This window comes from Eptesicus fuscus, chromosome 22, assembly GCF_027574615.1.
Source record: "Eptesicus fuscus isolate TK198812 chromosome 22, DD_ASM_mEF_20220401, whole genome shotgun sequence".
Classification (NCBI taxonomy): Eukaryota; Metazoa; Chordata; class Mammalia; order Chiroptera; family Vespertilionidae; genus Eptesicus; species Eptesicus fuscus.
In genome coordinates this window covers 14,170,622-14,190,270 of record NC_072494.1, presented here as the reverse complement: position 1 = coordinate 14,190,270, position 19,649 = coordinate 14,170,622, and the positions used below count along the sequence as shown (strand labels likewise).

Genomic DNA, 19,649 nt, shown 5'->3' with positions numbered 1-19,649 from the left:
ACCAGCCCATATTTCTGCCCTTGCACCAAACCTAGGTCAGGAGGGGATCAGAGGTGCCAAATTAGGAAGAAAGTTGCACGAGAGATGTGAGAGGACAGGAATCTCAACTAATGTTATCCCCTTCCTTAAAAGGCACATTCCCCCACAATTATAAAGTCCTTTTTATTAGTCAAAATCACAGTCGCCTTGATTAAAAGGATGGGACACGCCATCCTCAGCAGAAAATGATACAGTTTATAGAAAACCTCCCCACCCCACCCCCGTACAGTCCCAATTAAAAACTAGAAAAAAATCTTCCCTCCTTCCCTACGATGTCATGGTAGGCTGGCTCCTCCAGTGGCGCTGTAGCTCTAGAGTGGGCCAGCTCACCACAGCACCCTCCACTTCACCTTGGGGAGAGGAGGGATGCTGGTGGTCAAGGAGGTTAAAACATCAGTTCCAGTAATACCAGTTCCCAAACATGCATTTCCTTCCTATCCCCCCCAAGTCCTGGGACCATGGGGAATAGGGAACAGATATGAGCCCAAGCCATAAGGAGCAATTTGAGGAGGTTAGGAGAAGTCCAACATACCTCCTCCCTTTTCCTTCTCAAAAAAAAAAAAAAAAGGAGGGGGGGAGGGAGGAGAAAAAGGCAGTTTTGGGTCTTTATCACACCAAAAATGGTTCCCCTCAGACCTGAGAAAAAGACCAAGAAGTCCAGTCTGGGGAGGGGGTTCTGGGAAACTCAGAGCTCATCTAACCTTGAGCCGCCATTCATTTCACCTTCATGGCAATGGCTAAGCTAGGCCCCTTTTCTTGGCAACCTGCACTGTCCCGAACTGGAGATGGAGAAATACAGAGCGAGGAGATCAGGGGAGCACCCCAGGCACAGGGGTTCCCCCCCAAGGTTCCCTCAATCCTCGGGTGGGATGCGCAGGGCAGAATACACCATCACCTGACTGTCCTCCTGCCGTCGGCCTGCAGAGGGGAAGGGAGGTGAGTCTTGGGCAGGGTGAAGCAGAGCACTGACACATGGAAAGTCCTGGATAACAAAGGGGTCCCCAGATGGTGGGGATAAGTGCAGATTCAAACCCACCAGTCACTGACTGGCTGCACCCAGGCTGCTCCTGGTAAAGCCTAAAGGTCACCAATGGACAAAGAAAAACCCTGAAGGTGGTGGGACAGACCGACGACAAGGAGACAGAATGGTGAACAATGGACCGGGGCTGGGGCTGGGCTCAGTCATGGGCAGTGGGCAGACAGGTGGGATCTGTCAGGTGATCAGTCCAGGTAGTCAGTCCTTACACGAGAGGCTGCGCTGGATACTTCGGAGGGACCCTCCGGCTGTAATAAAGGCCCAGAGCCCCATGGAAACAGTGACTGCATAGATGGGCAGCAGGCTGGCCTCGTACCAGGGGTTCAGGAATGTCTGGGGATGGGAGTAAGAGTAGAAAAAAGGTTAGATTCTTCCTCTGCCTAATCGCCATGTACTCTCTGTGCCTTTGACCCAAACCTCACTCAGATCCCCCCGGCCTTCCCTTCCGCACCAGCATCTTGTGGTTAAAGAGACTTCTGATTTTCAGCTTCCTCGGAGGTTTCTGCGCTCCTGCTCACCTCAGGCCATCTGCATTACAGCTTGACCCATCCATGCAAACTCCTCCCCAGAGCATCCCAGGGAAGGTTACTTAATTGATGCTGAAGACTCACCTTTCTGCCTCCTCCCAAGATAAGTTTTAAAATGTTCAGAAGTGAAGATACGGTTCCCCTCCTTACAACCCACCATTACATGTTTTTCTGACTTAGGCCCCTGTCCCGGACTTACCAGTCCTGATGTCAGTAGGTGACTCCCCACCACCAGGCCCAACGTCCAGTACCGTCTCCTCTCACAGGCGTCAAAGAACACAACCCCCCAGAAGGTATGAAGCAGGATGATGGCTGCTGTCAGGAAAGCTGCAGGGAGCGAGAGGGGGAGGAGACACATCCTTCACCTTCTCCCCGCCTCCTGAGATGTGGAGCCACAGGAGTCTCCCCAGGAGGGCCAATCAATAAGGTCAGGGCCAGGATGGATGGGGCATGAAGTCAAGATAAAAAGCGGGTCTTACCTGATGTCAAGAAGTAATAGGGTGAATCTCCATGGATCCCAACCACACCTGGCCCAAGTGCATCGGCCAAAATATTGATAACAGAGAAGACACCACTGATGATACCGAAAGAAAGACCAGAAACTGGGGGGAGGGAGGGTCTCATCAATGTCAGGAATCGGTATAGCCTGATTACCAGTGATCCCGCCCCATTTCCAGTCACAATTCCCCCACACCTACTCTCCCTCCAGACCACCTCTCCTTGGAAGTCAGACATGAAGGAAAACAAGGAGCCACTTAGAACAGGTGGATGTTTAGCGACTTCCCTGAGAGAGGAAGGTGTCCAGTGCCCTCCTCCAGCCCATCTCCCTCGGCTCACCATAGGCCATCTGGCGGATGGAGATGGGTGATCTTCCGTCCTCACTCAGCGATGCTAACCCCTCATCTGCCTTCCTGGGGTGGGGTGGGGTGGGGTGGGGTAGGGGACACATGAGGGAAGGCAGGATGCTCCTTTCCCTCTAATATCCTCCCTTAGTGCTCTCCTTCCAAACCACCACCACCACCCAGGGGCTGCTCCACTGTGGATGGTGCCATCCTCTGCCCTTCTCCCCTCCTGACCACCCATCTTCTTACTTAAGCAGCTTGTAGTAGGCAAAGCGGAACATCTCCTGTAGAAGGACAGAGACCGCAGCACCAAAAATCAGGAGGCCATACTGGAGCCGGGCATCTGACTGGTCGGTCACATGGACCAAGATGAACCAGACCACCGACGCCATGAGCAGGGAGACCAGCCAGAAAAATGCCCTGAGGAAAAACGGGGGCAATTAGACAGGCAAGGGGCGGGGCAGCCAGAGAAATCAAGGAGGGGAACCAACCAAAGCTGCAACATGAAAAGTGGAAGTTAGACTTCCGGATGGTCAGGGAGCCCGGGAACAGATAAGATAGGTGTTTCCACCAAGGGAGTCTCTAGGGTTCCGGACCCAGGGGATGGGGTAGAAATGGACTCAAGAGCCTTCAGACCAATGAGAGTCAGGGTGTCTGAGCACAGGTGGGCGAGGTATCCATTCCTGGATCCTCCCTGAGGGCCGCCCGAAGTCCCCACAGCCCCTCCCGAGCCTTGGCCTCGGCCTCCTCTGACGTCGCCGGAAGAAGTATAGAAGGAATCTGTGCGATCCCTGGAAGGCGGAAACCAACTGCGGGAAAGGGGAAATCGCCCAAACCCCCGACTCAACCCTTTCCGATCTTCACCTCCGACTTGTCTCCCCCCGGCAACTCCGGCTCCCGGGCTAACCCCACTCCCTCCAGCCCCTTCCCGATCTCCCTCCTGGGCGCCCTCCCGAGTCTCCCCGACCCCTACTCACCCTGCGACCAGGATGATGACACGAAGCGGGTCCCCAGCCACAGTGATCAAGAAAAGCGCAAAAGCCGGGCCGAAAGCGACGAAAGTGCACCCGAAAAACACGGCGGCCCCCATGGCTGGTCAGCTGGGGGCGGGGTGGAGGCCTGGCCAAGAGAGGCAAATGGGAGGAGCACGCCCGCTAGAGAGTCCGCGCGGGGTGGCGACGCGACCCCGTAAGGGGCGCGGTGCAATGTCACCCCCGGGCCCCGGGGAAGGGGAAGGGGGGGCACCGAAACCCCAAATACAAGTCCGCGCGACTTCCTCTACGGAAGCCGAGGAGGGGACAAACCCCTGCCGCAGCCCCTAGGCCACCTCCCATCGGATCCCCACCCCGCCCCCCGGCCAATGGAAAATCGGAGGGGCGGGGGCGGGATGCAGGGCCTGCTGGGAGTTGTAGTCCTTCCGCCCTTTTAAGCCCTCAACTTCGGTGCTGGGCGTGGCTCAAGTCACAAAGGGAATTGGCCGAGACGGGGGCCTGGGCGGGGCCTGGGCTTAAGAGTTCGATTGTGCCTTGGCTGCGACTTCCTTTAGTTATTTTGTGGAAAAGGGTGGTAGCAATCCTACCCCTACTTGAAGAGCTGCAGAGGGGGGAAGATCCTGTAGGAACCTAAGGGACAAATACGAAGAAAGCACAGGATAGAGGCTGCAAGGAGATAGGCTCGGGTATTGTTCTGACTTGAATGAGAGGAAATGGGCTAGAGCTACTGCCTAAGAGATGAAAGTTAGACTTAAAAGTAGGAGCTCTTCCAACAGGCCAGTATAGGAAACATGCAATACAGTATAGTAAATCGCTAGTGAAGCCTTCATCGGTAATGACAAGAGAAATAGGAGGAAAAGGAGCTTGAAGAGCCATATTGAGAAGGTCAGAAGGGATTCATAGTTAAAATTGTCAAAAGCAATTAGAGCGATGGGGTTGAAGGAAAGTTACTTCTTCCCCACCCCCCATCCCAGTCACTCAGTTCCTTTGATGTCATACTTCCTCTTTTTCCTGAAATGAACCTTGGTGGTGTCTTTTTCTCAGGCTAGGGGGACAGGGCAGGGGTTACACATTAGAGTGAAAGAAAGAGTAAGAGAGGAGGGGGTTATATCCTCATTTGGATGGGTGGGGTTAGTCCTTAGTGAGGATGTTTAGGCAAAAGTACCAGGAGGTTGTTCAAGGAGAACCAGGCTTCCTTTCCTTCCTGGAAGTGGTTTATGTCTTAATGCATATATATCCACATAAGTGTTTTTACATTTTTCTTTTTTCAGGAAATTTTGGAAAGGAGCTGAAGGAATAGATTGTATAGACTTACATGGAAAGTCACTAAGCAAATCCTCTCCCAATAAGGCTGAGAGGGAGGGAGCACCCTGGCCAGTGCTCAAAATTCTAGTGTGCCTTGCATCTGAGTCTATCAGGCTAAGTCAGGGGAAGATGTGGGGGATAAGACAACTCTTCCTCTATCTCCTTTGAACTGCTACCACAGCATCTCCTAAGAGAGGAGAGCAGGTGCCAAATCTATCTTGTTCATGTGTGGTTCCACAGAGATTTGCAAGTGCCTGGCTCATAGCAGATATTGAAAAACAAGTATTAACATCCTTAAAAAAAAACAGCAACACACACACACTGTATTTTTTTTTCTTATTCCCTTGCCTGTGAACCTGAATTGCCTATCAGACTCAGCCTAGCACGTTGTGCCTAGCATGTATGTTACTAAATGTTTCTGAGTAGAATTCAATAAAAATGGGAAACATAAAAGTAGAGAAAAGGATAAGATAAACGCTACTCCTGGAAGGCCGGGATGAAAGGAATACACCAAGTGACTGAAAGTGGGAGAGGTGTGGCACCTACGCAGGGAAAGAGACTTATCTGCTTTCTCCCTTCCATCCTGTATTCAGAAAGTTAAGAAAGAGGTGAGGTGAGGTCAGTACTTGCCAGAGAGGAAATAACTGGCCTTGGCTGAGAGATTTTTATCAAAAGCAATGTAGCAGGTGCTTTGAGAGTCAGACAATGATGTTGATATTGCTCCCGTACTTCACTGTCCAAGGCAGGCAGAAAAGAGGGACTCTTGCCCTAACTGGTTTGGCTCAGTGGATAGAGCATCGGCCTGCAGACTGAAGGGTCCCAGGTTCGATTCCGGTCAAGGACATGTACCTTGGTTGTGGGCACATCCCCAGTAAGAAGTGTGCAGGAGGCAGCTGATCGATGTTTCTCTCCCATTGATGTTTCTAACTCTCTATCCCTCTCCCTTCCTCTCTGTAAAAAATCATTAAAAAAAAAAAAAAAGAGGGACTCTTTTCAGCTAGAAAATGCTCATCCCTTCTCAGAACATGTCAACTGTGAAGAAAGAGATCGTGATAAAGCCTCAGAGAGAAGGGCAACTCTGGATGGTGATGGTAACTTAGGGACAGTGAGAGGGAAGGTGAGCTTTTTGTGAGGACTGAGAGGGAAGGAGAGGATGGGAGAGGGCTTACTAAGAGAAGCTTCTTAGTAGTGGGAGTGGGGGTTGTTTTGTTTTTGTAGTTTTCGTTAGTGGCGGCAGGAACCCTAAATGGACCTAATCTAGGCCTGGGGGAGCTCAATGAACACGTTCCCTTCGAAGCCCACTTCACTTTTCTTCATAGGGGCAGCTCTGACTGAGGGCAGGACCGGTAGTTACTGAGGATCTAGTCGTCAGCAAGTAGGAGGGGAATTCCACCCCCTGAGAGAAGAGTTGCTGTAGCTCCCTCCCCGCTCTGGAGGAGGGCCGGAGGCGGGGTAAGTTTGGTGGGAAACGCTGCAATTTCCTTTTTAACTTTCACAGTAGTAGTGCAGCATCCAGAATGGATGTCCTCTTTGTAGCCATCCTTGCTGTGCCACTTATCCTGGGTAAGTTCACTTCTCTCCCTGAGCTTTAGGGCCAGGTCTTCTACCGTAAATGGAGTGGGGGTAGGGGTGGGGGAAGAGGAGCGGTTGAGAGATGCAATTCAATGGGGAGTGATAAACACTCTCTCGTCTGTGCTACAGTCCAGTGTTGGGGGTGGAGGGGGATCTGGGACACACAGCCAGGAAAGGGGGAGGAAAGCAGAGTCCTGTCAAAGAAGAGACAGCTGATGAGGATGAAGCCCCAGAACCGTGGAGGTCCTAACAAGCGTGAGCTCAGCTCTCCATCACTACAGAATTGAACAAGATGAGAGGGACTAAAGTGAGAGTGAAGGAGAGCCGTGGACTCTGAAGGTGGGAAGTTTGAAACTAGTGAGGGGAGCCAGTCTGTCTTCTTTCCCAGAATGTTGGAGGGGGGGAAACGTGCGTTAGTAAAGAAATAGAAGTGGAGGTGACCTTTAGGGGAGTGAAGAACTGGGCGCCTTCAGGGACAGGGTCTGAAAAGTAGCTCGGCTCCTTCCCTCCTTTGTTCCCAGTCTGCCAGGTGCTCTGATTGTTTCCTTTTCCTCCAGATTCTTGTGTCATTGCTTGTGGTTAAGGACTTCAAGGGGCTTAGGGAAGTGTTTTAGCAGGAGGCCTAGAGTTCTTGATCCAATCATGTCAAAGCTACATGTTTTCAGTCTGGGGAAGGAAGAAAAATGAATGCAGATGGGTCATTTACTCCAGCTGACTCATTTTAAGAAAACGGATGTTATAGGGCCTGTTCAAAGTTATCCTGACAGCAATGGAACTGGAACTAAAATAAAAATCCACAGCCTAACGGTATGTGTGTTCTTTATTTGTGAGAGACACTGATAAGAGAATAACTCTCATAAATACAGTACAGCCAGGAGCATACTGCATTGTAGATTTGGAGTTCTTAATTTCTGGTCTCTCTCTCTCTCTGCTTCCTGCCTCTTTTTAGGTTTAGTTTTTGTTTTAGGTTTACAGTATGTGAAGGGATCTGTTTTCTGTTGTGGGATTTCCTGGATTGAAAGGGCACAGAGGAACAAGCCTCATCCTGATATGAAGCCCAGAAGACTGAGAAGGGTTGAGAGGTGCAGAGACAGGGAGATAGTCTTACCCTTGGAGGTGAGGTCGAAGGGAAACTGATAGAGCTGAGATAAACTTCAAGTGTCCTTCTGTTGCTAAGAAGTCCCAGATGCCCCTTGACCTTAGTCCTTGTTCCCTCAGGACAAATATATGAGGATGAAGAAGTACTGGAAGAGGATTATTATTATCAAGTGATCTATAATTACACAGTCACCCCCAATTATGGTGAGTATTTAGAAGGCTCTGCCCCTTAGCAGGATGGAGAGAGGTTTGGGGGAGACTTCGTTCTGAGACTTTGTCTTTCCCTTTGCAACAGAGCAACTGGATCAGAGAAATGTTGCTATGAGCAGACTATCAAGGCTCATGATGTTATTTCTCAAGATAGCAATCTTCAATTCTTTGGAACTGGTTGAACAATTTGAAATTTTTCTAATTTGTAAATTATTTTAGATGTTAGATTGAAAATATAAATGCTCTTGTGGCTCAATTGGTTGGAGCATCGACCCATCCACCGAAAGGTGGTGGGTTCGTTTCCTGATCAGGATACATACCCAAGTTATGGGTTTGATCACCAATTGGGACACATACAGGAGACAACCAATGGATGTTTCTCTCTCACATCAATGTTTCTCTCTCACTCTAAAAAAAAAAAAAAAGAAGGAGAAGGAGAAAGAAAGAAAATATAAACATATTCATTCACAGACATTTCTCACATTAAAGTTTATTAGAATTAGATTATACCAGTAAATTTTACAACTTGAACTAGTTGAAGTGTTCTGAGCAATTTCTTCCTTTTTTCATTTTTAGAGGTAGTACTGCCTTTCTCTTTTGTTACTACTGATTGTTTTCTCCTCCCCAGATTATTTTGGTGCAAATTTCACTGTTGATTATTCCATGTTTGAGTCAGAGGACAGACTGGTGAGTGACATCTAAGAGGATCAGGATAGGTAACAGTTAAAAAGAAACTGAACAATGTTGAAATGAAAATTATTAACAGAAATGAAAATGCGTTAGGTGAAGTGAAACTTGGTAGTGGATACAAAACAGACATGTTACCATAGCTGGGGAAGAGAAGCCAGAACCCAGTGGGTTAAGACACTAAGAGGGAGGAGTAGCCCTTGAGTGCAGGGAATTGGTGAATGGGATGGGTACACAATCCATGCAAATGCAAGGTAAGGAGGGTCCCCAAGCTTAAGTCTTGGAGGGTGAGCAGGATGGGGTTGGGGACAGGAGAGGTGAAGGAGAGATGAACTCTAGAGAATCGATGAGGATGTTGGATGGAGGTGATGATAACTCTTAGTTTCCTAATCCTACTGAGGATAGAACAGGTTGGATAAGGAGGTAATGGAAGCAGAAGAAACAACCATTATTCATGAAACAGAACGTGTAGACCATCAGAGGCCTGAAACAGTGAAACCAGTGACAATGGGACCAGTGACAATGGAACCAGTGACAATGGAACCAGTGACAATGGAACCAGTGACAATGGAACCAGTGACAGTGGAACCAGTGACAGTGGAACCAGTGAGTTCATTGGGGGTAAGATGGGAGGGACATGAGACATCCCTTACCTTGGTGAGATCCCAGGGCTGGTGACATGGAGCAGAGGAAGGAATGGAATACCAGGCTTTGGTGGGTGGGGAAAACAAATTACTAGCGTTGCAATGCAGGTGTTCATCTCAGCTTCGCCATCATTTCTTTCACTGAGATTTAATACTAACTCTGTACACTGAGTGGCAAGATTATTATGATCTCTAATATATATATTAGAGGCCCGGTGCATGAATTCATGCATGGGTGGGGTCCGGCCAGCCTGGCCACGGGGAGGGGACATGGGCGGTTGGCCAGCCTGACTGCTGGTTGAACTCCTGGTCGAGGGGACAATTTGCATATTAGCCTTTTATTATATAGGATATACACTGAGTGGTCAGATTATTATGCGTTCAGAGATCATAATAATCTGGCCACTCAGTGTATACAGAACCCTGAGAATATTTGGTGCAGTTAGATTTCAGTTGGACGTGTAATATATGTAACCTATGTTTATGTAACCCATGCCTAAAGCAGTTAAGGATGTTACCAATGATGAAAAATAAATCTACGATGTCGTTATTGTCCTCAAAGTATTTATGATGCCCAAGTTTACACTTAGGAAATATTTAGAACAAAATGAAAACATTTATAACAATGTTAAGTTACATACAAGTTTGAGAGCATATGAACATAGACAAGTGCTTTAGGCAAGTAAGGAGAGAGAGATCAGTACAGGAGTTGAAGACTTTTAGAAGGTGATTATGCTGAGATACACTTTGAAGAATAGGTGAGCTTTTGGTTGGTGGTACATTATAAAAGGATGAAAGCAATTAGGAAGAATAGTTATTAGAAGAACGGAAGAGCTGCATTAACTATGGGGATAGAACAAGCATGACATGTTTTGTAGAGGAGCTATGATTGAAGGAGAGGGTATATGGAAAGGAGCAGTAGGAAATTAAGAAAAAAGTAAAATTTACAAGACTCTTAATATTTGTTTGATAATTTCACAAATGGGAAGATAGGACAAAATAATAGAGAATCTGAAGTGTCAAGCTTTATTTTTTAAAATAAAAGAAGTTTGAACTTACAAGAAATAGGGAGCCTCATAAGTTCTTCAGGGTAGTAAAGACACAATAAAAGCAGTATTTTAGAAAAACTATTTGTCTTGTTGTACACACAGGATCCAATGGAGTGAAGAGAGATTCATGAGATTTATATCAGTCCCAAAATAATCCATTAAAGGCTTGGACTAGGGAAGGCAGTGGCATTTTGAATGGAGAAGAAAAAAAAGAAATCTTTTTTGGGAAAAAAATCTTATTTCAGTGATAATTTCATATGAGCACTAAATGACTAGAGAGTTAAAATAACATATTTTAAACATGGATGTCCAGGGAAATGGTTGACCAAAATGGGATGTGGGAGGCCACAGGGTTTTAGAAGTGGTTATAAATGTGGTATTGGCCAAGCTGGACTCATGTTGTCAGCCCTATGAGGCTATCACGAAGGTAGAGGAATTAAAAAAAAAGAAGATAAAAAGAAAAAAAGGTAGAGGAATCAGGCCAGGACTGCAGTTCTAAGTGCAAAATCACAGTTACGAAAGCAGATGAGCTCAGTACACACAGAAGACCAAAAGGCCAGTGCCTGTGCCTGCAGAAGGGGAAGGAGGAAATGCAGATGACTACGTTTGTATTACAGAGTCTAGAAGAGAAAGTTTAATATAATCAATGCAAAGCTACCAAGAGGCCAAGGAGAAGGAGATTATTCATAACCCCCCCAAAAGCAGTTTTAAGTGCGTGGTTGGAGCAAAAGCTAGATTTTGTGGAATCCGAGAGGGAGTACATTGTAAGGAAGAGCATAGACCAACCATGTGTGATATTTGGCAATGAAATAAAGAGGAGCAACAGGACCAAAGTACAGTCTGAATACAGTTGAACACAAATGGGAGGAATGGAAAGTTATGATTGACAACAAGGACAGATAAACATTTTAAAGTATATAATAGGCTTCTTTTAGATTGTAAACTCCTTGAGTAGGAGCCATGTCTTAACCACATTTATCTCCCTCCTATAGCTTGTAGCACAGGGACCAGCGCATAAATAAAAATACATATTGAATTGAGTCGAACCTCCCTGGTATGGTCAGGAATGGGTGAAAGGCACAAGAGGAAGGAATTCTTTTCGGTGCTGGGGAGGAAGGTATGCTCAGAGGAAAGGAAGACAAAAGTTGGTATGAAGAGATGGCTATCTTTCCAGGGGGTGAGGGAGTTGTAGGAGGGATGACAGTGACCGACTATGGCGTGATATCTCTATTTTAGCGGAGTCCAGATATGAACCATGCTGTATCCAGTCTGCAGAGTCCTGTTTCCCTTCTCCTGTCCTGGACCCTCCTTCAGGAGTGGATGTATTTCATGTAGAAGGTGAGAGTGCAGCCACTGGCCTTGATGAAGTCTGCGAAGCAGTTTTTATCACTATTTCTGGCTAGTGTTTCCAGCCTGGTCAAATGCATAAAAGCAGAGGGATCACTTTAGAAAAACCTTAGGAGATGTCGAGGCCAAGACTTTTGTAATAAGAATAATTTTTTTGAACTGGAAGGATTTCAGGGCCTCCTAGAGCAGAAGCAGGTGGAATGGAGAAGAAACCTCTCTTGGTTCCCAGTCTGCCTTGAGTTATTAAAGGTGGTTCCAGCGTGATGGTAGTTTAAGGCATGGCAAGATCCAGAGGGCAAAATGGGAGGGGCCCTGTAACCTGGCAGAGTCAAGAGGCAAAGTTCAGAGGCTGAAACGGTGGCAGTTCCCTAATGTAGGGGAGAGGTGGTGGGGGGAAGGAGGAGGGAATAGAAACCTGTGTTATAAGGAAGGGATTTAAGTTGGGATTCTAAATAACTATGGGGCGTGAAGAGATTTAGCAGAGGGAATGGGTGAAAAGGGGAGGGGACACATCTTCCAGGAGATGTCATGGAGAAGAAATACAGCTCACAACATGAAATCTGGGGAGTTTTCATAGGGGGGGGGGCCATGGAGGGGTTTCCTGAGTCCCCTGAACCTGGTTATTATTGTTTTCCTTTTTTTTTTTTTTTTTTTTTTTTGCCTTTTTAGGATGAAAATGCTGTTATGGCTCTTTGGATGGGGATTTGGGAAGAGGAAATTGGAAAATAAAATAAATGAATGAAATAATCTGGTTACTCTCTACTCCTTCATGAGGGTCTGTTCTAAAGCCACAACACTAAAGGAAGCACCAGGATATGGGGGTGGGAAGGGTAGACTAGAAAGGGAGTTAGGTGGCCCGGCAGGTGTGGCTCAGTGGTTGAGCATGGATCCATGAACCAGGAGGTCAGGGTTGGATTCCTGGTCAGGGCACATGCCAGGGTTGTGGGCTTGATCCCCAGTAGGGGATGTGCAGGAGGCAGCTGATCAATGATTCTCTCTCATCATTGATGTTTCTATCTCTCTCCCCCTCTCCATTCCTCTCTGAAAACATAGGTTTTAAAAAAGATATTAAAAATAAAAATTAAAAAAAATTTAAAAAGGGAGTTAGGTGACAATAGTATTAGGACTGTGAATAAACCTGAAGTTTTGGGAAGAATGGAGAAAAGCACCCTCAGACGACAGGTTTATTCACAGTCTATGACTCCCTCTGATTCTATTGCTTTATTTGATTATAGATGGTGTTAAAACTGTGTTTGGGGATAGTTGAAATAAGTTTATTTAGAACCCTTGTTTTCTTTTTATAAATAAGCTCATTGTTAAACATATGTAAAATATAAAAAACTACTTAGAATAGATAAAATTTCACACCCTCCTCCATTCCTCCCACCCCCCAACAATGTGCCTTTTCCAATTAGTAATTAGGGCAGGCTGGGACATTACTTTTTTTTTTCTCTCTATCCACGGGACCCTAATCAAGACTGGGCTGCCCCCTTGCGGTCTCTCCTATGTTACAGCTTCCATCAGCTTACAGCCTCTGAGTCCCTACCCCCTTCTCTCTCCTCGGTACCGTTTCAATACTGCAAGGGGCAGCGAACTCCGGACTTGTCACCTTCCCTCCTTCAAAGCCTTTCGAAAGTCTCCAGGGAACAAATGAAGAAACTGAAGTTAGACAAACACATAACCTAGAAGATCAGGGACCTCCCCCCACTACGTGCCAGTGCTAGGAATCACAGCATTCAGGGTGCAGAGCCGGAGGAGCCCGGGTAGGAAAAAGCCAGGGACAATCGAATTCGGCTTTGACCTCTAGAGTCGTGGCGGGCTGGCATCCGTGCTAGTAACGTGCGCGACGGGTTATGTAAGGGAGGAGCCGCCCCAGCGGGAGCCCGAGCGGGAACGCGGTGTTCTCGGCGGCAGTCCCCACCCTCCTCACCCAGCAGGGCAAGAGGCACCCAACTTGTCGGAGAAAGGAGGGTACGGCGAAACCGACTGCGGAATAACGAGGGCTGGGCAGCCGGAAGGGGGAGAGGCCACACAAGGGCACGCAGCCATGAAAACACACATTGTAGATGCAAGTCGCGGTTGGCTCCACGTGCTTCACTCGTGAGCGGAGGCGCTCAAGGAGGGGGCAGACGGGTCGGATCCCGAGGAGCCAGGAGTGAGTCCTCCTCTATCTCGAGGCGTGCGACCCGGCTCACACAACCACTCAGCACCCTCCAGCCACGCGTTTCCGGCGCACCACCATCCTATTTAAGGCCACGGCTTCCGCCCTCTTCCGCCCCTCCCTTCTTTTCCACTCTTTTTTCCATCCTCCTCCTTTTCTCATCACCGGGTCCTCTCCCCGAGCCGCATGTAGGGGCGGAGCCCGGAATGCCGCCCTTCCAGCCAATCGTCACCTGACTGCCTCTCTATTGGCCGAGCCCCTGTAGGCTCTAGCAAATGGGATAAGAAGTTCAGTAACTGTGGTCACGTGCCACCGGCTAGCGGACCAATGAGGGGGCGAGGTCTGTGTACGCAGGGGGGAAGGCACGTGCGGAACTGCACGTGTCTGGGAGGGGCAAGGGGCGGGACCCCGGGGAGGGAGGCGGAGGTGGGTAGCTGCGACCCGGAGTGTGTGAGGAGCCGAAGGCAGCCTGGGCAGAGCCGGCCGACCGACCCAGGTGAGGAGACCCGGAGGACGGGGAGCAGTCTGTGGTCTGCGCGGGAGGGTCAGCCCGGGAGAGAGTAGGTGGAGGGACCTCGCGGTGTTGGGAGGGATCGGGTCACGTGGCAGAGGGACCCGAGAGGGTCCGGAGTGGGAAACCTGATGAGAAAGACCGGGGAGAGGCAGGTCGCGGGGGAGGAGGAGGAATGTCTCTATGGGAGGGGTTCCTGCAGAGTCACTAGGTGGGTTCCGGTGCCGGAGATTGAACGCTGGCGGGTGGCGTGACTTCAGATTGAGAGGCTCGCTGCGGAATCAGGCTCGGAACTGATCAGGCGAACCATGGGCCGGACTGGGGAAGGTGTTCAGTCAGGTATTTACTCTTGAAATGAGGGAAGGAAGGACAGAAATCTGTCAGACCGAGCGCTGCTCTGCCGAGGCCAGAGAGGCAGTTCAGGTTCTTAATGGAGGCTGGGGAGATGGCTTTGACTATTGTCCCCGAGACAGGTAATACTGGCGAGGGAGAGAAGAGAGATGATTATCCCGTACAGTACGCCCCAGTCCCCCCGTCCATTTCCTGATTCTCGGATTCTGGTTTCAAACTCCTGTGCTTTGCTCTTCAGTTGCAGGTCCGATCTTGGGGTACTCCAGGAGCTGCTCTCCAGCCCCTGCTTCTGAACCTATGGATTCTCCATCTAGCGTTTCTTCCTACTCTTCCTCCTCTCCCCCTTCCTCTTTTCCCACCTCCCCAGTGAACAGTGACTTTGGCTTCCCCTCGGATAGTGAGGGGGAGGAGAAGGGGGCCCGTGGCCCCAGGCCGGACACTGTTGGGCAGAGGGGAGGTTCTCGGCCCAGCCCCGGTCCTATCCGCTGCAGGCGACGACCCAAGGTTTCCAGGAACCAACATACAGCGTCTCACTCGGAACAGCGGGGCTTGGCTTCTCCTATGGCAGGGTCTGGGGTCAAAAGACCAAGAGATCGTGATTTGGAGACCAGTCTAAACATCCGTGGTGCAACCACAGAAGGAGACCTGCTCTTTGCTCAGAAGGTAAGAGAAAGCTGGGGAAACAAGATACTACTGGGGCGTCTTAGCGCCCTGCTACTGGTAAGGACCCTATGAGGATAGTATTGGCTCCCAGATTTGGAGGTGGAAGAAGATCAGTACTGGTGTCAGCAATGCATGGTCTTCTCATAGCCTTTGTCCCGTTTTTCTACAGTGTAAAGAGCTCCAGGGATTCATTCGTCCTCTCACAGACCTACTGAACGGGCTGAAGATGGGTCGCTTTGAAAGAGGTTAGTTGCATTCATCTGAGCTAGGTTCACATCTCTCGTTTTTTTCCTCTCTCCTCTCTCTCTTTCAAAATATGTTTTAAATGTGTATTTCTCGTAAGTCTTTGTTTGGGTCTTGATTATTCCTTTTTTTCGGTGACTTAATTTCTTTGGGTGAATTCATTTTAACCCCCTTCTGTCCTTCCTTTCTTTACCTGACTAAATTCTTGAATTCCAATCCTTGATCTCTTTCTCACTCCCTGAACTCAGGATTGAGCAGTTTCCAGCAGAGTGTGGCAATGGACAGGATCCAGCGTATCATAGGTGTTTTGCAGAAGCCACAGATGGGGTGAGTTCTTCTTGTTCTTTCCTCAGTACATCATTAAAAAGGAGATATTTTCAGCCCTGTCATGTTACTTCTTTCACACTTAATTGTGTGTTTTTTGTTTATTTGTTTTTAATTTCTTTTTCACAGGGAGCGGTATCTGAGAACTCTGCTACAGGTAGAAGGCATGTTAAAGACTTGGTTTCCTCACATAGCTGCCCAGAAATCATCATTGCGTAGTAGCAGGCACCAGCTGACCAAGGTAAGAATTTATAAACCTGAGGAAGAGGTGGGAAAATAACCAAGGAAATGAAGTGTACAATTAGAAATGGGCTCCCTCTTCCATTTCTTTCTGGGTCTTTTTATCTTTTCCACAAGTTCCTTTTCAGGGAAGGGGAAAATGAAACCTCCTTTATTGTCTTGATTCCTAGATGTTATTTTTGTTCTGTCACTGCAAAGGACTCCATGAAGTTTAATCCTACCCCTCAGATGGCAGCTTATCTGCCTTTTGCATAGATATAGAAGGCTTTTTACCTGGGCAAATGATTCAGGCAGGAAGGTGTCTCACTCCCTGAACCCAAATGCTTTCTCTCTGCAAATCTTTTTTCCTCTGCTGCCCCTAAAATGCTTTCCTTCTCCTTTTTATTCCTACCCCAGTATGGTCATACCAGACCCTCTGGAAACATGGGTTTAATGGACTGGTCATAAGTACATCACTGGGCGACAGGAGGACAGCCCTGGAGCACTCATCGGGGGTTGTTAGATAGAGCCTTAGACCTAGTGTGGAAGTGAACTATTTTCTGGGCCTTCAAATAATAGGGTATTTAGGGGCACTCGAATGATAGGAGAAAGTTTCCTGTAGATAATAGACAGACCTTGTTTTCAATCAACCACAGTTATCACTGTGAGAATAATCAATTTTAAAATAAGCCACCGGGTAGCTCAGTTGGTTAGAGCACTGTCCCAATACGCCAAGGTTTCAGGTTTGATCCCTGGTCAGGGCACACAAGAATCAACCAATGAATGCATAAATAAGTGGAACAACAAATCGATGTTCCTCTCTCTCTTTCTCGTTCCCTTCCTCTCTCTAAAATCAATTAAATTTTTTAAATTATTAAAAATAACTGGGAGGAAAACAATGAAATCTTACCATTTGCAACAGTATGGATGGACCTAAAGGGTATTATGCTAAGTGAAATAAATCATTCAGAGAAAGACAAATACTATAGGATTTCACTTATATGTGTAATCTAAAAAAACAAAATTAACAAACAAAACAGGAACAGGCTCATAAAGACAGAGAACAGACCAGTGGTTGCCGGAGGGGAAGGGGCTGGAGAACTGGATGAAAAAGGTGAAGGGATTAAGAAGTACACATTGGTAGTTATGAAATAGTCTCGGGCATGTAAAGTACAGCATAGGGAATATAGTCAATAGTATTGCAATAACTGTGTAACTATGTAACGTAATACACCTAAAACTAATACAAAATAATGTTGAATGTAAACTGTAATTTAGAAATAAAATTTTTAAAATAAGCAGGAAGATCTTGCCTGCATATTAATTTGTACTTCTTAAGGCACTCAACATAGGAAATTAGAATTTAAAATACAGAAATGGGAAATGATGATTCCAATGAAAAGAAATTAAAAAATGAATTATAAGTAATAAGAACCCATAGAACTGTTTTATTTTGGATATGTCTGAATATCCAGTGCCTAATATAGTGTGTGGTACATAGTGGGCCCTCAAGTAATTGTTGAATAAATGAAAATATAATTTGGTTACTAAAACTTTTACTTAATTATGACCTGGCAGGAAATTATCTGTTGCATAAAACAAGGTACGTTTGCTTTGCAAACAGTTCCCAAGGAAAGCAAAGGTTTAAGTAACCAGGTAGAGTTCATCTGAAAGTTTTCTCATAATCTCTTTTTTTCTCTCCCCTTCCCTAGCATTTTCTAAGCCACCACAGTTATCCAGCTGCTTCCTCTCCTGCACCTTCCTTGGAAAAGATGGAACAGACACAGCTAGGACATCTAGTATTAAAACCAAAGCAGCCTTGGCATCTCACTCAGTGGCCAGCTATGAACCTCACTTGGATCCACACCACTCCAATTTGCAATCCCCCTCTCAGTACTCCAAGTACTGTCTCCTTTAGCCATGGTCCTTTAGGCACTGGAACCAGCATTGGTGTTATCTTTTTCCTTCAGCATGGAGAGCAGCCTTTTACCCACTCTGCCCCGACCAGTCCAGTTCCACCTACTACAGCATCTCCTGCCATCCCCGGTTATCCTAAGAAACTATCTGGAGAGAGACCTCGTTGCCACAGTTTGCCAGTAACTCTGCAATCAGACTGGAGCTGTACCCTGTCCCCTCGTGATCTTCCCACCATGGCCAGAGGGAAGACTGTGGGACACCTAGAACAGATGAGAAGCCATTCTCCAGTTCCTGATGTCCATCCTCTCAACCCCTAATCCAAGACTTGAGACTGTAGTTTCTAATTTGTATAACATATGTCTGTGTGTGTGTGTGTGTGTGTGTGTGTGTGTATTACTTTTAATGTGTGCATTTGTGTTGAGGGAAGAGAAATCCTTTCTGATTAAAGACATTTTATACCTAAACAGTTTGCTAATTGGGGGGGGGGAATTTAAACCTTCTGTTTCAAATACCAATATTTATCCTCAATGCTGCAGAAAAGAACAAAGGGGATGGGCAGGTTTGTGAAGTCGAGCTCCACCAAGTGAGAAGTTCGGGTGGGACAATGTAAGTCCTGTGGGAAAGGAATAGGGTCTCTGCTGCTGGCTTCCTAGGGAACAGCCTTGAGACAGTTACAGGGCTCAGAGTTGGCTTTTTTTTTTCCATTCAGCCTCAAAGAATAGTACCTTTCCCTTTGTGTCTTTCCCTCTTGTAATCATCCAGCTGGCCCAGATTAGCAGGTTCTTCTGCTTTGCAATAGCTCTTTGCCTTGATGGGAGCTGTTGATTCTTGTGGATAAATGATATGTAATCTGTTGCCAGAGGCGGGACATGGAACCGGAACAGGCACTGTGGTTGCCAGTTTTGAAGAGAAGGGGTGCCCTAGAGTTGTTAGAATGGGGAGTCCCCTCAGACACTGGGCCTCATCTATATATAAAAGCCTAAGTGACCATCACAACCGAATGGATGACCGAACAGGCTGCATGGGGTGACCAGGCGGGCAGGGGTGTTAGTGAGGGGCAACCAAAGAACTGAACAGCAGGCTGCGTGGGGCAACTAGGCTGGCAGGGGAGGCAGTTGGCGACCAGGCCAGTGGGGGGGGGGGGCAGTGAGGGGCCACCAGGCTGGCGGGGGCAGCAGTTGGGGGCAGCACACCAGCAGGGGGGGCAGTTGAGGTGACTAGGCTGGCAGGGGGGAAGTTGGGAGTGACCAGGCCAGCAGGTGGTGGGGGGGCAGTTAGGGGCAATCAGGCAGGCAAGCAGGTGGCAGGTGAGCAGTTAGGAGCCAGTCCCGGATTGGAGAGGGTGCAGGCTGGGTTGAGGGGGACCCCCCCCCCATGCACGAATTTCATGCACCAGGCCTCTAGTCTTTAATAAAAAAGCTGCAGCTGCTAAATGTAAAGGGGTGGGCAAAAGTAGGTTTACAATTTTAAGTATGGGAAACAGTTTATTGTATTATTAATTCTTCTATTAGTATGAATAAGTATCGACCTACTCTTGCCCACCTCTGTATGTTTGAGTAAGGAAGGCTATCTACCCAGTGTTATCAGGTGGCAAAAATGAAGTCTGAAGTTACCTATATATCTACTCCTCTGTATAGTGCTCTTCCTGATTTGTCTCACTTTCCACCAAAACCATACCTCTCCCATTCTAAGTCTTGACAGTATATCAGACTACACAGTCATCTTAGTTATTGTTTATTGGCTACTGAGTATGTTCCTCACAGCTAGTTATATATCTCCCCTACGTCTCAAGTTCTCTTTTCTCAGGGAATAATTGTTTTCTTTTATTTCAGAGAACATGACCTCCTTTCTAAAGCAAACCTCTCCATTTGTGCTTTTGGTTACCTTGCACTTCTGGAACTTTTGCTGTATC

The 19,649-nt window shown here is 47.5% G+C and overlaps 3 protein-coding genes across 8 annotated transcripts; 2 read left to right on the top strand and 1 right to left on the bottom strand.

The window, feature by feature from the left end:
- Nucleotides 1-143: 143 nt before the first annotated feature.
- APH1A (aph-1 homolog A, gamma-secretase subunit) lies at nt 144-3,757 on the bottom strand. The gene is made up of 7 exons (XM_008155815.3): nt 3,422-3,757; nt 2,694-2,864; nt 2,440-2,513; nt 2,082-2,204; nt 1,802-1,929; nt 1,285-1,408; nt 144-957 (listed from the first exon to the last, which is right to left on the bottom strand). Exons 1-7 carry the CDS (start codon nt 3,532-3,534, stop codon nt 893-895), a joined length of 798 nt encoding a protein of 265 aa, XP_008154037.1. The 5' UTR covers nt 3,535-3,757; the 3' UTR covers nt 144-892.
- Nucleotides 3,758-6,220: 2,463 nt separating this feature from the next.
- Nucleotides 6,221-12,090, top strand: C22H1orf54 (chromosome 22 C1orf54 homolog). Of its 4 annotated transcripts, none has more exons than XR_008555109.1 (6): nt 6,221-6,304; nt 7,532-7,615; nt 8,250-8,308; nt 8,714-8,914; nt 10,994-11,149; nt 11,238-11,306. XR_008555109.1 is itself a non-coding variant. In XM_054711656.1 (6 exons), exons 1-5 carry the CDS (start codon nt 6,259-6,261, stop codon nt 11,334-11,336), a joined length of 474 nt encoding a protein of 157 aa, XP_054567631.1. In that variant the 5' UTR covers nt 6,221-6,258; the 3' UTR covers nt 11,337-11,339; nt 12,018-12,090. The 4 variants fall into 4 exon arrangements, 2 of the variants coding, with proteins under 2 accessions (XP_054567631.1, XP_027987420.2); XR_008555110.1 differs by having other exon boundaries at nt 10,994-11,118; nt 11,238-11,300; XM_054711656.1 differs by lacking the exon at nt 10,994-11,149 and adding an exon at nt 12,018-12,090 and having other exon boundaries at nt 8,714-8,899; nt 11,238-11,339.
- Nucleotides 12,091-13,921: 1,831 nt separating this feature from the next.
- Nucleotides 13,922-18,201, top strand: CIART (circadian associated repressor of transcription). Of its 3 annotated transcripts, none has more exons than XM_054712099.1 (6): nt 13,922-14,005; nt 14,610-15,034; nt 15,204-15,279; nt 15,526-15,604; nt 15,731-15,842; nt 17,533-18,201. In XM_054712099.1, the coding sequence occupies exons 2-6, from the start codon at nt 14,669-14,671 to the stop codon at nt 18,052-18,054; spliced, it is 1,155 nt and encodes a 384-aa protein (XP_054568074.1). In that variant the 5' UTR covers nt 13,922-14,005; nt 14,610-14,668; the 3' UTR covers nt 18,055-18,201. The 3 variants fall into 3 exon arrangements, with proteins under 3 accessions (XP_054568074.1, XP_027987411.2, XP_054568073.1); XM_028131610.2 differs by lacking the exon at nt 13,922-14,005 and adding an exon at nt 14,023-14,069; XM_054712098.1 differs by lacking the exon at nt 13,922-14,005 and adding an exon at nt 14,094-14,359.
- Nucleotides 18,202-19,649: the final 1,448 nt, after the last annotated feature.